Raw genomic sequence first — 13,093 nt, 5'->3', positions numbered from 1 at the left:
GTCAGCATCATATTTGTGGGTCTGAGCCCCAGCTTTGAGACAAAGTTCATGTTACCTAAGCAGTATTTGTTAGAACCTACTTACAAATGCTAAAGCCTTGGAATTTAAATATTTTCAAAGCATGAACCATTAATTGCATTAAACTTCTGCATCCATGAAATGTTAGGAAGTATGCATATCCAGTGAACTATACCAAATGAGGTCTTAATCTCCAAGCTGTCACATGGAATAAGATACTGTAGCTGTCATGTTTTTATTATTGCACATGGTCACAGAGTGGATATTTTGAGGCAATGTTGTGTCGATATTTTATAACATCACTGTGGAAATACTTTTTTCTTTGTTTACATTCTAGCAAGTGAATGAGTCAGTTCTTTTATATAAAGAAGCTACATAGTATATGAAAGAAGTTTCTTTTAATTTGAGGAAATATTCAAATTGGTAGTCATATCCATTGCATGCCATGTATTTTCTGTTCAGTAGCAGAATACTGTTTTCTGTTGCCATTTTCATCAGTTTGCTTTCTAAACCCTGAGTGGAAAACTTAGTTGTAACAAGATTATTCCTTTTTCTTTATTATGCATGTAGTTCATAAACATACAATTGCATACTTACATAGCTTTATTTCTTTCCTAGTGTATCTTCTGTGTTTTTAAAAGAATTCTGTGCATTTTTGACTGTTATCATAACATAAATGAAATAGTTTCCATTGTTTTGTTTCTAAGGAGACAAGTTTAGTCACATATATGCATGCTTTCAGACAACTGAAGTATTTCTAAGATTGTCTTTTAGAATATCAACAAAGCGTATCTTCTATAGTTTCTTTGTTCTAACTCATTAGAGTGTGACTCAGAATTATTATGATTAAAACCACTGTTAATTCACATATCTACAATTTAAAGCTACTATTCATTCCCTTAAAAGTCTTACTTATAAGCAATTACAAAATGAAGTAGCAACAAAAGGCATGATATCCTTAAAATTGTAGGACTGAACAGCTTGCAGGAAACTGGCTTGTAGGAATAATTAGCGGTTTTCTCAAAAATCCAGCACTAAGCCTTACATGCTTCTTCCACATACTCCCTCTCAATTCCCTTCCAATGCTTCTTTGCCTATACCTGACACAATTCACCTAAGAAATCAAGTCTGCAGGGAATAACTTCATGCTCATAAGTTATTATATATTTCATAGCTGCTGTTTTACAGAACAGTTCAAAAATAGGTGTAAAATATAATGGGAACCAAGGGGGTAAGTTTAGATACAGTTCAAGAAAGACAGGGAACTACTGGAGAGACTCCAACGGAGGGCTACAAAGACTGGCCTGGAGCATCTCCCATATGAGGAAAGGCTGAGTTGGGAAGAGAGGGGGTCTGATCAATGCTTCTAAGTAGCTAAAGAGTAGAAGTCAAGAGGATGGGACCAGACTCTTCTCAGTGGTGCCCAGTGGCAGGCACAAACTGCCACTCACAGGAGGGTGACAGTGCACTGGGACAGACTGCCCAGAGAGGTTGTGGAGTCTCCTTCGCTGGAGTGATGCTGCGCAATCTTCTTTAGATGATGTCCAGAGGTCCCTTCCAACCCTGACTGTTCTGTGATTCTATGTAAAAGGTAGATACTCATCAGTATGACTAATCATACTTAACAAAAACATCAAGTTTGCCTCATTGATGAAAATGGTGCTGTACCACTGAGACTATAAGTAGTTTCAACCTCAGAAGTCTTTGGAGAAAAGAGCTGAAGAATTAGCGTTACATCAAGATGACTTGCTGTCCAATCTCTCTCTCCTTATTGGTGGTCCAGCGTGCAATTAGTGCTTTGGCATCAGTGAGGTTAGTACTGTTCTTAATTGTCTTCTAAATTAATATGAACGGGTTAGACTTAGGCCTGTTTTTCTTTGAAACAGCTGCACCTTTTTATTCATGTGCAGCTATTTCTTATGGTCAGGGATCAGAAAAAGGCACTAATCACAAAGGCATCTTTACTTTCCCTCCTAACTTTGCATCTCTCTAGTCTTCTTTTTTTTTTTTTTTGCAAGTTTCTTTTTTTCAGCTTCAGTAACCTTGGAACAGGTTCCATTGTTGTACACAGAGCTGTTTCTTCTTTCAAAACCTACTAATATTAAAATAGTTTGTAGAACTAATTACTTTTTGTTGGATTAATGATCATCAAACTAATGAGTAACATCTGTGTTCAATATTGTATTATGGTGAATTCTAATAGGGGTCTGGGTTTAGAGTTCTGGGATTTGGAATACATCCATTAATAGTTAAAATCAGTATGTCTCTATATTGAACTGTCTTTAAATTATGTACATATCCCCTTTTATTTTGATTTCTCTCAGTTTTCACTGTTAGTTTTTGTAACTTCACTATCACTCTTCTAAATTAATTTGACCCCTTAGCTCTGTATTGTCTGGCTATATCACCTATTCTGCAGCCTTGGTTCAGCTCAGCTTTCAGCTAAAAGAGTGGCCTCACTACATCAGGAGTACATCTCCATTTCTTGTACCTCAGCTTTCTGTGGCTTCCAGTTCCTCCAGTGTTCTCTGGTCACCTTCCCCTTACATTTTTCTTTGCTGATTTGTTCATTCACGGCTATTTCTTCATCATAAAATCCATTCTCTGATGATTCATCCCAAATATATATTTTTATTTATTTTCACATGCAGAAATAAATCCATGATCTCCACAAAATGAGTTCTCTGTTCCTACAGTTCTGTCACCCTTCTATTTAAACAGTTTTCTGCTTAATGGCAGGTAGAGTGTAAGAAGTCAGTTACCTACAGGTCTCTTACCTGATGGAAATATTCTGCTGACTCATTTTCAAAAAATATTAGGTAAGATTGAATAGACATGGAGAAGAATAAGTACAATGAGTGGAGCAAGGAGTCACTGGTATGAGGTGCATAGGTTATTTTTAGTGTAATAGTCTGAAGGTTAAAAAAAAATAGGGCTTTTACTATGAAAGCATATTAGAGCAGGACAACCACCTCCCTGGACTGGCTGGCAATGCCATGCTTGATGCACCTCAGGATATGGTTGGCCCTTCTTGCTGTCTGCATGCTTATGTTTAACTTGCTCTCAACCCAAATCTCTCTCTGCATGGCTGGCCTTCAGTCTTTGATGTCCCCATCTGTATGCACAGCCAGGGTTGACCCTTCCCAGGTACAAAATCTGCCACTTGCCTTTGATAAACTTCATGCAGCCTCTGCAAGGCTTCTCCACCCTCAACAGAGTCATCAGGTCCTCACAATTTGGTGTCATCTGCAATTTACTTAAGACACCCTCTAGTCTTGAGCCCAGGTCATTTATGAAAATGTTAAAAAGAACTGGACCTAAAATGGAACCCTGGGGAGCCAGTGACTGGCTGCCCATCTGATGTTACCCCATTCACTATCACCCTCTGGGGTCGACCCTTCAGCCAGTTGCCCACCCAATGCATTATGGCTTTGTCTAGTTCTATGCTGGACATTTTGTCCAGAAAGATCCTGTGAGACACAGTATGGAAAGCTTTACTGCAATCAAAAAAAAAAAACCAAACCCAACCCATCAACCATCAACTGGTTTCTTGTGGTCAGCCAGCTGGGTGACCTTGTTGTAAAAGGAAATCATATTGGATAGACAGAACCTTCCTCTCCTGAACCCTTGTTGGCTGTGACCAATGACTGAGTTGTCCTTTAGGTGTTTTTTCAATAACTCCCAGTATGATTTTCTCCATAATTTGACCAGGCACTGAGGTGAGACAGACAGGCCTGTAATTACCAGGGTCATCTTTCTTGCCCCTCTTGAAAATTGTGACAACGTTTGTCAGCTTCCAGTCAACTGGGACCTCTGCAGATTTTCAAGACCATTGAAAAATAATTGAGAGAGGTCTCATGCTGACATTAGCCAGCTCCCTGAGTGCCCTGGGATGAAACCCATCAGGGGCCATGGACTTACATGGATCCAGGTGGAGCAGCGAATCACCCACAAGTTCAGGGTTCACTCGGAGTTTATAATTTCCGCAGTCATGGTCCTCCAGCTTGAGGCATCTGGAGTCCCAGAGCCCATCGACTGTGTTGAAAACAGAGGCAAGCGTGGCATTGAATATCTCTGCTTTGTCTATGTCCCTGTTAGTAAGGTGATTTCTTGCTTGATTTCTGACATTTTGGAATTGCCTGATCCTGTGCTTTTAGAAGGTGATACTTAAAAAATGGCCAGCATTGGTGGACCGCAGTACCTTCAAAAGCAGTGTCCCAGCAGACCTGACCAACTAGTTCCCTGAGCAGTCCAACATCTGCTTTCCCCATATCTACCACTGAAGTTTTGGAGGCAGTTTTCTTCCTCTCACCAAAGATTTTGAATTCCACTACTTTGTGATCACTATGGCCAAGACAGCCACCTACCTCAACTTCCTCTTAGCTCCTTGAAGAGTAACTTGTCAATGTTACCGTTCCGGCTGGGTGGTCTATAGTATACTCCTACTACAACATCCCCTTTATCTGTTTGGACCTTAATCCTCACTCAGAGACAGATCAGGTAGAATCTGAAACTGCCTGTTGCTGACCACTGCAGAGCTCTTGTGATCTTCAAGCTGAATTTCTTTAGAAGTCCTTGCTTTCTGACCAATGACTCTTATGGATTGTTCTCTGAATACCATTTAAAAAATGCAGCCTTTTCTTTCCATCTCCACTTTTGTCCAGGGTTTTGTCATGTTATGATTCAATTGTTGCAACATCCTTCTCTCTGACCTTTGCAAATTCAATATTCCTTTACTCATCTAGATTCAGGTCTTGCTTCAAAGTTAATTTCCTGCCCTACCACTTTGTCCGTATCATTATCCTTTACATTCCTCCACTGAGTCTCAGGTTAACTACGTCTTTGAGCTCAAATAGAACCAAAGGCACTCCCTGCCAGATCCAGATTTTCATCTCTTTCTTGTGGACTTAGTGGTTCAACTTCCTATTTCAAAATTCAACTTAAGCCATTTCTCTGCCTGCCTGTAGGAATCATTGTTTCACAGTACTGCTTCATTACTCATAACAAAATTTTAGGTTTTAAGATCCTACTATCATGAACCCTAGCACTAACTCAGACACTATCACTGTCGTTAGTGACCCTGATGTCTTCAGAATGTACTACATGCTATTTCATTTGCCTATCCCTTGCCTTCCACATTCTAATGCACAGAGTGCTGGATCCAGCAGAAAATATATATTTTTGGTGCTTGTAGTTCCTACCCAAAATATAGCTGCTTAAGCTTCAAGTCTGCAAATACAAAGAAGGAGAACCTGTTCAAAACCCTACTGCAATTAGTGTAGAAGCTGAATAACTGTTGCTAACTGGATTCTCTGCCCAAATTCTAGTTCCAAAGCTAACTTTGTACTTACTTTTATCTATCACAGAATGAACCATAAGACATATGTTGCTTTCAGTCTATCCTTAACCTGTCCTGCAAGTATCCAATATTACCTTTTAGCATCCAGATCCAGCTCTACCAGTTGATGAGCAGAGAAAATCCAGTAATGCCTCTAAGATATTTACTCTTGTCATTTAATACCTCATCTTATGCCGGATATTGCTTGGCCACCAGTGATTCTTCCCCTTCAGCCCCTTACTTTATTAAACTCTGATCCTAGTCTTAACACTAATAGTGGCCAGGTCACTTTGTCAGTCCTAGGCTAGGCTGATTTGGTTTTTGAAAAAGAACATCTATCCTAGCTTCTCATGGGACTCCTAGTAAGCTTAACATTTTATTACATCTTTGAATTCCAGCTCTTGGCCTAGCTTTATCATCATAAGGCTGACTTGTCCTTACTAGACCAACAGTTAAGTAAGTTCTTCCTTTGTAATTATTAGTTGAAGTGATTTAACCTGAGCCTTAATCTTGACACTTTTGCAAGAACTGTCACAGGGAAAGACTGCTCAATTCATATAGCTTTGATCCTGATTTTGGTATAAGTGCTTTATTAATTCACTAATGACAAATAATTAGCTAGTAATCTGTGAAGTATATGTTTGGGATCAGTATAACAGTGAATAAACCACAACATTAAACAACTACAAAATGTTGATAAACATCTGAAGTTTTTGAACATCCTATCTCACAGGTAGTATCGTTTATGGCCATGCACGAATCTATTCTGGCAGTGCAGGTTCTGCTTGCACAAACCTTAGGTTGGGGGTGTGGGTACTTCAGCTCTACATGTGCTCATACAACCCACTGATTCATATGTTGACAAGAAAGCCCCATATTCCAGTGCTCAGTCCCACAGTAAAAAAAGTGTTTCCTGATGCTTAGGCAGCCCCTTTATTTTAGTTTGTGCCCATTGCCCCAGGTCCTGTCACTAGGTGTCACTGAAGAGAGCCTGGCTCCATCATCTTTCCACTTTCCCTTTGGGTATTTATAGACATTGATGGCATCACTCCGAGTCTTCTCCTGGCTGAGCAGTCCCAGCTCTCTCAGCCTTTCCTCATAGGAGAGATGCTCTAATCCCTTTGTCATACCCATGGCCTTTTGCTGGACTCTCTCCAGCAGGTCCATGTCTCTCTTGTACTGGAGAGCTTAGAACTGGACCCAGCACCAGTGGCCTCACCAGTGCTGAGCAGAAGGGAAAGATCACCTTCCTTGATGTGCTGGTAATATTTTACCTAATGCAGCCACCTTTGCTGCAGAAGTGTGTTCCTGGCTCACGTAAAGCTGTTGAAATAGGCTAATGTTTGTTTTCCTTTTTACCATGTGCAGTTGGACCCTGCTAATAGCCTTCTTTTTACATACGGTAATTTGGGGCAAACATCCTTCGGACAGATTAGTCTATTCAATATATGCACACACACACTGATTACACTCACAGTCTTATATATGAAGGATGGCTATTAAAGTCTCCTATAAACTCTTCATTATCGCTGGTACAAACTATCATTTTTTACAGTGATTTGTGGGACCTGGTAATTAACTTAATTATTCAGCCTACTTTGGATTCTTTCCTGAACTCTAATTATAAACTCAATACTAATCCTTTCCAAACAAAAGCCCAGTGTCCCATAACAGGTAAAGAACTAAGATTTCTGTTTATTGACTGTTAGCTGAAGCTCTCATCCTAAACCTATGAGTAAAAATAACCAAGGCTTCCAATGCCTCAGAACACTGTACCAGTGATGATAAACCCTTTTGATACTTGATATATTGTTTTTAAAAGCATAGATGTTTGCATCTGCCTAGATTCATTAGTTGTTTTCCATCATTTGGTCTGTTTGTTGGTTTTCTCTTATTTCTGCTGCAGACAGGATTCATGTGGTTGCTTAGTTTTCTAGGTCTCCATTTAACCAGTGGGAATTATATTGCAGCTTCTCTGTAAGCTGACACTTTTTGGTGGAGCTTTTACGCCAGCACTATACAATTTTCGTCATCTCTGATGCTGGAGACTTATCTGACTAACATTTTGTGTGGCAATTCCAGTCACTTCACTTCTTTACAAAAGAAAGTAGAAGTTAGCACGTGGAAGGTGTTGCTCATTCATGTTCATTTTTAAATAACAAAAAATGTAGGCATGCATTCTAAATATTACACAAAAAAATTGAGCAAAGTAGAGAGACTATTCAGTTTCAAGGAAAAATAGGTCTACCTAGACAATTATGTTTTCATATGATATGTTGCATCCCAATAAATGTAATGTTATAACCTTTCAACTTCAGAGGAAACCAGACCACAGCCAATTACCAAACTGAAGGTTTAGCAGAATATGCAGAATACACGGACAGTCATCAACACCCTTGATCAGATGGCTCTTTGGAAGTGACAATTGAGTCACAGGGCTTTGTTTTTGCAAGCTTCTTACTATGGATTAGATGAATCCCAAGCCAGCAGTAATAGTTTGTGTTAGCTGACTTATATTTTCTATCATCTAGGTGCACACGTGACCCACAAAGATCCTGCTAGCTCTGTAATTGCTGACAATCAGTGAATTTTGCAAAGTGGATGTTAAATAATCTTACCACTAAGCATAAGCACGTAAAACTTATTTCAGTTTTATTGCCATGTCAGTGGCCAAAAACAGCATTTTGCAGGTTTTATATCATTCTTCAGCAAGGCTCTTCAGTGGCTGTGGGATATACATCTCTGCCAATAAAATTAAATTTGGGACCCATAGTTGAACTGTACTATTTTCTCTTCCAACTCGGATTTAGTTTTTGACAGCTTAATAAACTGAACCAAAAATGACATAAAATGCCTGCTCTCCTCTAAAATCCAGTCCTAGAATCAGACTATGGGTTTACAAATATAGGTTCACATTAGTATGTAAAACTAGTGACTACCCTTACTAGTCAGTTAAGTGGTGTGAAGGAATTCACCCAAGCTCTGTAACTCAGTTACCAATGAGGTTGTGTTGTTAGGAAGTTCCTTGGCATTATTCTCACCTGGCACTTTCCCAGACAATTCATAGATGTGGTTTAACAGTTACTCCAGTACAGGAACCAATAGGTTGGATAAGGCTCTCTTCTCTGGATGGTGTTTACTAGTGTGTATGCGGCCTGTCTATGCCATTTGGCTTCAAAGAAAGGCTCTGGCACTCTTCAACCAATGAATACAAATGTAGCCAGTGTATCTGTTCTAGAGCAACTTTCCAGAGAATGCTTTCATTCTGCACTAAATGTGCTGTAATTAAAGAGAGTTTTATCACTTTTTCATTCACTCTGGGCCTTGTACTGCAGTGTGCCCAAGAGGCTGTAAATCCTCTCTAGTTTATACCTCATCAAGTCCTTGATCTATAACATTAGTCCTTAGAAAAAGGTTCAAATCATTATTGTATATAAAGACAAATAAAAATAAAGGATGTTGTGGTCAGAGCAGTTTGTTATCAAGCAGACACCATACTCATGTATGCTGGATCACTGAATATGTATGCTGGCTGCTGCACTAATTGATCTTCATCCAAAATGTCTGCATTTCTGTTTTGATCACTGTGTTTGTAGAAGTGTACTGTGTGTATTCAGATACCATTAATTAAGGATTTTCCTCAGTGTAATTTGTTTTTATTCCAGTGTGCATGCTCATAAATCTCAATGATTTCAGTATCATATGCTGTCTGTAGCACTGTAGCACCATCTTGTGTGAGCTGCAAATGTGGTTGCAATATCTGCATTCGTCAGTCCTCGTGTTGACTATACCAATTTTATTTAAAAGCCTTTTAGGTAAAACTGAAATCGGGAAACAAGAACATGAAATAGATCCCCCTTATAATATGTGTGCTAGATTTCAACACTGCATTCAAAACAGCTGTTTGTTGGGATGATCCATATAAATATCAGGCATGAGATGCTACAATCTGGAGGCAATAAATAGCTATTTTGTCTGGTTTATGCTACAAAAATGCAGAAACAAAGCACAGAGATTAGATACTTTGTGAGAAATAAAACTAAACTCTAGTATGGGAAAGAGCTGATAGGGGAAATTTAAGTAAGAATTGTTATGAAATAATTGACAGGAATAAAGCTGAAAAATGCTTTTCAGTGAGACCAGGTAGCAAATTGGGGTGAGGACTGGGAAATCAGTGTTCATAACCAGCTGGAGTGCTTTGAGGCTACTGCATGGTTGGAAAGATGAACATGCACAGGGGCAGAAAATGGGAAGGGGAATACTTAAAACATTATCTTGTTCATATGACAGAGCAAACAGTAATTGAAGACATGATTGTGGTGCATCAAATGCACTCCTACACTTTAATATCTCACATGCACTTCTTTTGTTCCACCGTGTCATGCTTTAATTTGTGCCTAGTTTCCCTTCATTTTTCTTAGTTTTACGGAGCCAATATCAATACAGTCAGTAGTATGTGTAAGAGGAATTACAGTCTTCCTCTTCATGCAAATGAGGCCTAGAAGGTAAATACTGCTTACTGCCATTGCTGTAAGCCCAGCACATTAAGGTGGTGGTGATAGTTCTTCTATTGAATGTAATGGAAAGAAGCTCTCACAGTCACTTAAAACACTTTCAGTCTATTCTTCTATGCTGTCAATTATCTAATTTTTACAACAATATTAACATAGTTTGGGCAGTTATAAATACATAGTAATTCTGTTTTTCCTTGAGTGATATCCATTTGAACATCTAGGTGATGGAAGCACATATGGTTAAGAACTCAGAGTGTGAGAATTTACAGCCTTCATTGCAACACTTTTACCCATGAGTGCTGCCCAAATGTGGCACAGAGGTACAACACACCCCATCTTTCTTTTTGTATGCAACTGAGACATAACTGCTTTCATGCCTTAGCACTTAGAGTCCTGAGCCACGGTATTTTCTTACAGTTACTCAATTAAAACAAGGAGTAGTAAGTCAAAGTGCCTTTTGCTATTGTGGTTTTTGCTATGATTTCGTCAATTAAAATACCTGGCTTCAAATCACACTTTGCATGGGAACACGTCCTATCATCATGACTGCATCAAATGCTTGAATTCTTGGAGGAAGATCATGCAATTGCTGAATACTCAGTCTGTCAGGCTTTCAAGTTGAAAGTAAAAAAGATATTTAGAAAAGCTGCATTGATGACTTTTTGTTGTTGTTGTTGTTGTTGGAATAACTGTTACAGATAAGGACCTGATAAACATTGTTATTCTCATCTGGCTTTTTTTTTTTTTTCACATCAAAAGAAAAAGTGTTATGTGACCTTAGATCATTAATATAGATATCAGAAGAGAGAGACTGTGTGATCAAGGAAGACAGCATTTGACTTCACTGTAACCAACACTTTCCCAGTACATGGCCAAATATTTTTGTATTAGTCTTTGATGAGTGCTACAAATGCAGCTTATGAAAGGAAAGAACTGGCCTTTGGAGTGAATGTATATATTGACAGATGCTGGGGGAAATAAAAAGCTATGGTGTTTATGCATGCATTATATTATGCATCTTTTTTTTTTTTCTCATTTTTTTCCTGTTTTGGCTAGTTTGTATGTGGGAGGCTTTGGGGAAAAGGATTTTTCCTCTTTCTTTTGAAGTGATAATAGCAACTGGGAAAGTTCTGTGGGTATCAGTTGTTGATGACAGACTGTAAAAAAAAAAGCTGTCTCAGTGCTTTTCACCATCTTTTCTAGCTCTGTACTTGTAATGTGTAGACTAAGAAAAGCTTGGGTTTCCCCTTTTGCAGCAAGCAGGTGCAGATAATGCTAACAGCCTTTAATCTTGCATGCTTGAGCATTTGTGCAGCCATTGTGCCTGTATGAGCAATGCATTCTGAAAACTCTCCACCTGACTGTGTAAAAATCTTCATTATTTCTTCTTAACTAGTCTTCCATTGCATCTTCCATTTGTGGCTTTTATGTGCATTCATGTAAAAGACTTAACTGTTTTCTAAATCAACATTAAACAAATTCAGCTACCTCATATAGTTCAGATGGTTAAAGGAATTGAGAGCAAACATAATTATTAGGAATTTAAAGATATTCACTTAGATTAAAAGGTCCATGGTGATAATACTGGCTAAAAAAAAAGTCAACAGAAATGGAGGCTGGATAATGTTATCCAAGACTTAGATTGTTTTAAAACTAGATCAGAATACTCATGGCATGATTCCAACCCCAGGTAAGGACTGAAAGAGTTATGTAACAGACTGGTGGAAAGAGAATACAAGCCATTTGTATACGTGATCTAAAATACCACTGTACAAGCCAACTCACTTCCAGTACCTCAAGCCATAGTCAGTTCTTTCCACTAGCTCATGTTTCATGTGAAAGGTATACCAAAATCCTAGATGCTGCAAAGTGGATATTTTGTATTTTACCATCCTGTATCCTGAGTATTGATTAAAAAAATCAAATCCTTGCTTTAAGTTTTGCTGTTTCTGTGAAGAAACTGTCACAGAGAACACATGCCAAAACTAAAACTTGAAGTGGCTCTGGTCAACAGTTTTTTCAGAAGCACTCATGCTTTCATCAACACACTGCTTTTGTTCCCAGTCTGTTTCACCATATGAGGCATGTAGAAAAAATTGTTGATCTTTATTTTTTATAATTATTTCATTGCACAGACTGTGCTGATAGGCTAGAATGCAAGTTTCACTTACCTAAGAATGTAATGGAAATGGAAGGGGGGTTCATCAGTGGTTTATATGCTCAGGTAAATTATTTTAGTGTCTTTGTCACTGTTTTCTACTGCCATTAAAGAATATTGTATGTAAAGTCTCACTGTATGTTAAGTTTAGTGATTTCCTTTTTTATTTTTTCTTTCACTTCAGGTAATTCTTGGAGTAACCAAGTAGAAGTGACAGCACTTTACTCATTCGAAGGACAACAGCCGGGTGACTTGACTTTCAAAGCTGGAGATAAAATCACAGTTACAACCAAAACAAATTCCCAGTTTGATTGGTGGGAAGGAAGAATAGGAGGACAAACTGGCATTTTTCCAGCCAATTATGTTGCCATAAGTAACAACTAGATTTGTAGACACAGAAAGAAAATGTTGACACAGTAATATATTTACACTGAAAAATATATTTTAACTCTTCAGATTTTGTTAAAATGAGGTTCTTGATCAAGACTGTTCTAACACAAAATTGAAATGTATTCAACAACCTTAGCTTTCTCCTAAACTTATGTCTTAAATAACTGCTAGGTGATAGACACTTTATGGTGAAGTTTTATTTTTGAGCAAGTTGCCATAGAAAAAGTACTCCAATTTGTGTCTAGTTTAAATTCGGTCTTGCTATATGGATTTATTTTTTACATGACAGAAAAATTACTATTTAAAACTAAACATGCTGAAAAAATAATTATTTCTATTAAATTATAATTTATGGTCTTTCTATAATAAATGCTTTGAAATCGGCTTCAAAACATCTCTGAGTCAGAGTTCTTTTACTAAACCAGGTATTTTTTTTACAGATATGGCAAAAGACACTATCTTTATACTTGGGTTTAAAAATCACTTTAGTTATTGCAGTTTTCTTAGTAACCACTTTAGGTCTTGTCCCCAAAGTTTGTTCTTGTTTGGCATACGAAGACTTTTTGTTAAATAACGCTGTACCAGTTAAGTAGCTCAGCTTCTCTGATAGCTTGTCTTGTATTCCCTTGTCTCTGAAGAATTTAAGCACTTCAGAAACTTTTTTTAATAAAATGC

At 38.1% G+C, this 13,093-nt stretch overlaps 1 protein-coding gene across 2 annotated transcripts in view; it reads left to right on the top strand.

Annotated features, from left to right (window-relative positions):
• Window positions 1-12,495, top strand: part of SH3YL1 (SH3 and SYLF domain containing 1) — a 49,885-nt gene extending 37,390 nt beyond the window's left edge. For both annotated transcript variants that reach the window (XM_084261676.1, XM_084261675.1), the window contains exon 10: window positions 12,213-12,495. In XM_084261676.1, the coding sequence (XP_084117802.1) occupies window positions 12,213-12,412 (200 nt within the window). In that variant the 3' untranslated portion in view covers window positions 12,413-12,495. The remainder of the gene's footprint in view (window positions 1-12,212) is intronic.
• Window positions 12,496-13,093: the final 598 nt, after the last annotated feature.

The sequence above is a fragment of the Gallinula chloropus genome, assembly GCF_964237585.1.
Source record: "Gallinula chloropus genome assembly, chromosome: 3".
Lineage (NCBI taxonomy): Eukaryota > Metazoa > Chordata > Aves > Gruiformes > Rallidae > Gallinula > Gallinula chloropus.
This window is presented reverse-complemented; position numbering and strand designations above follow the sequence as displayed.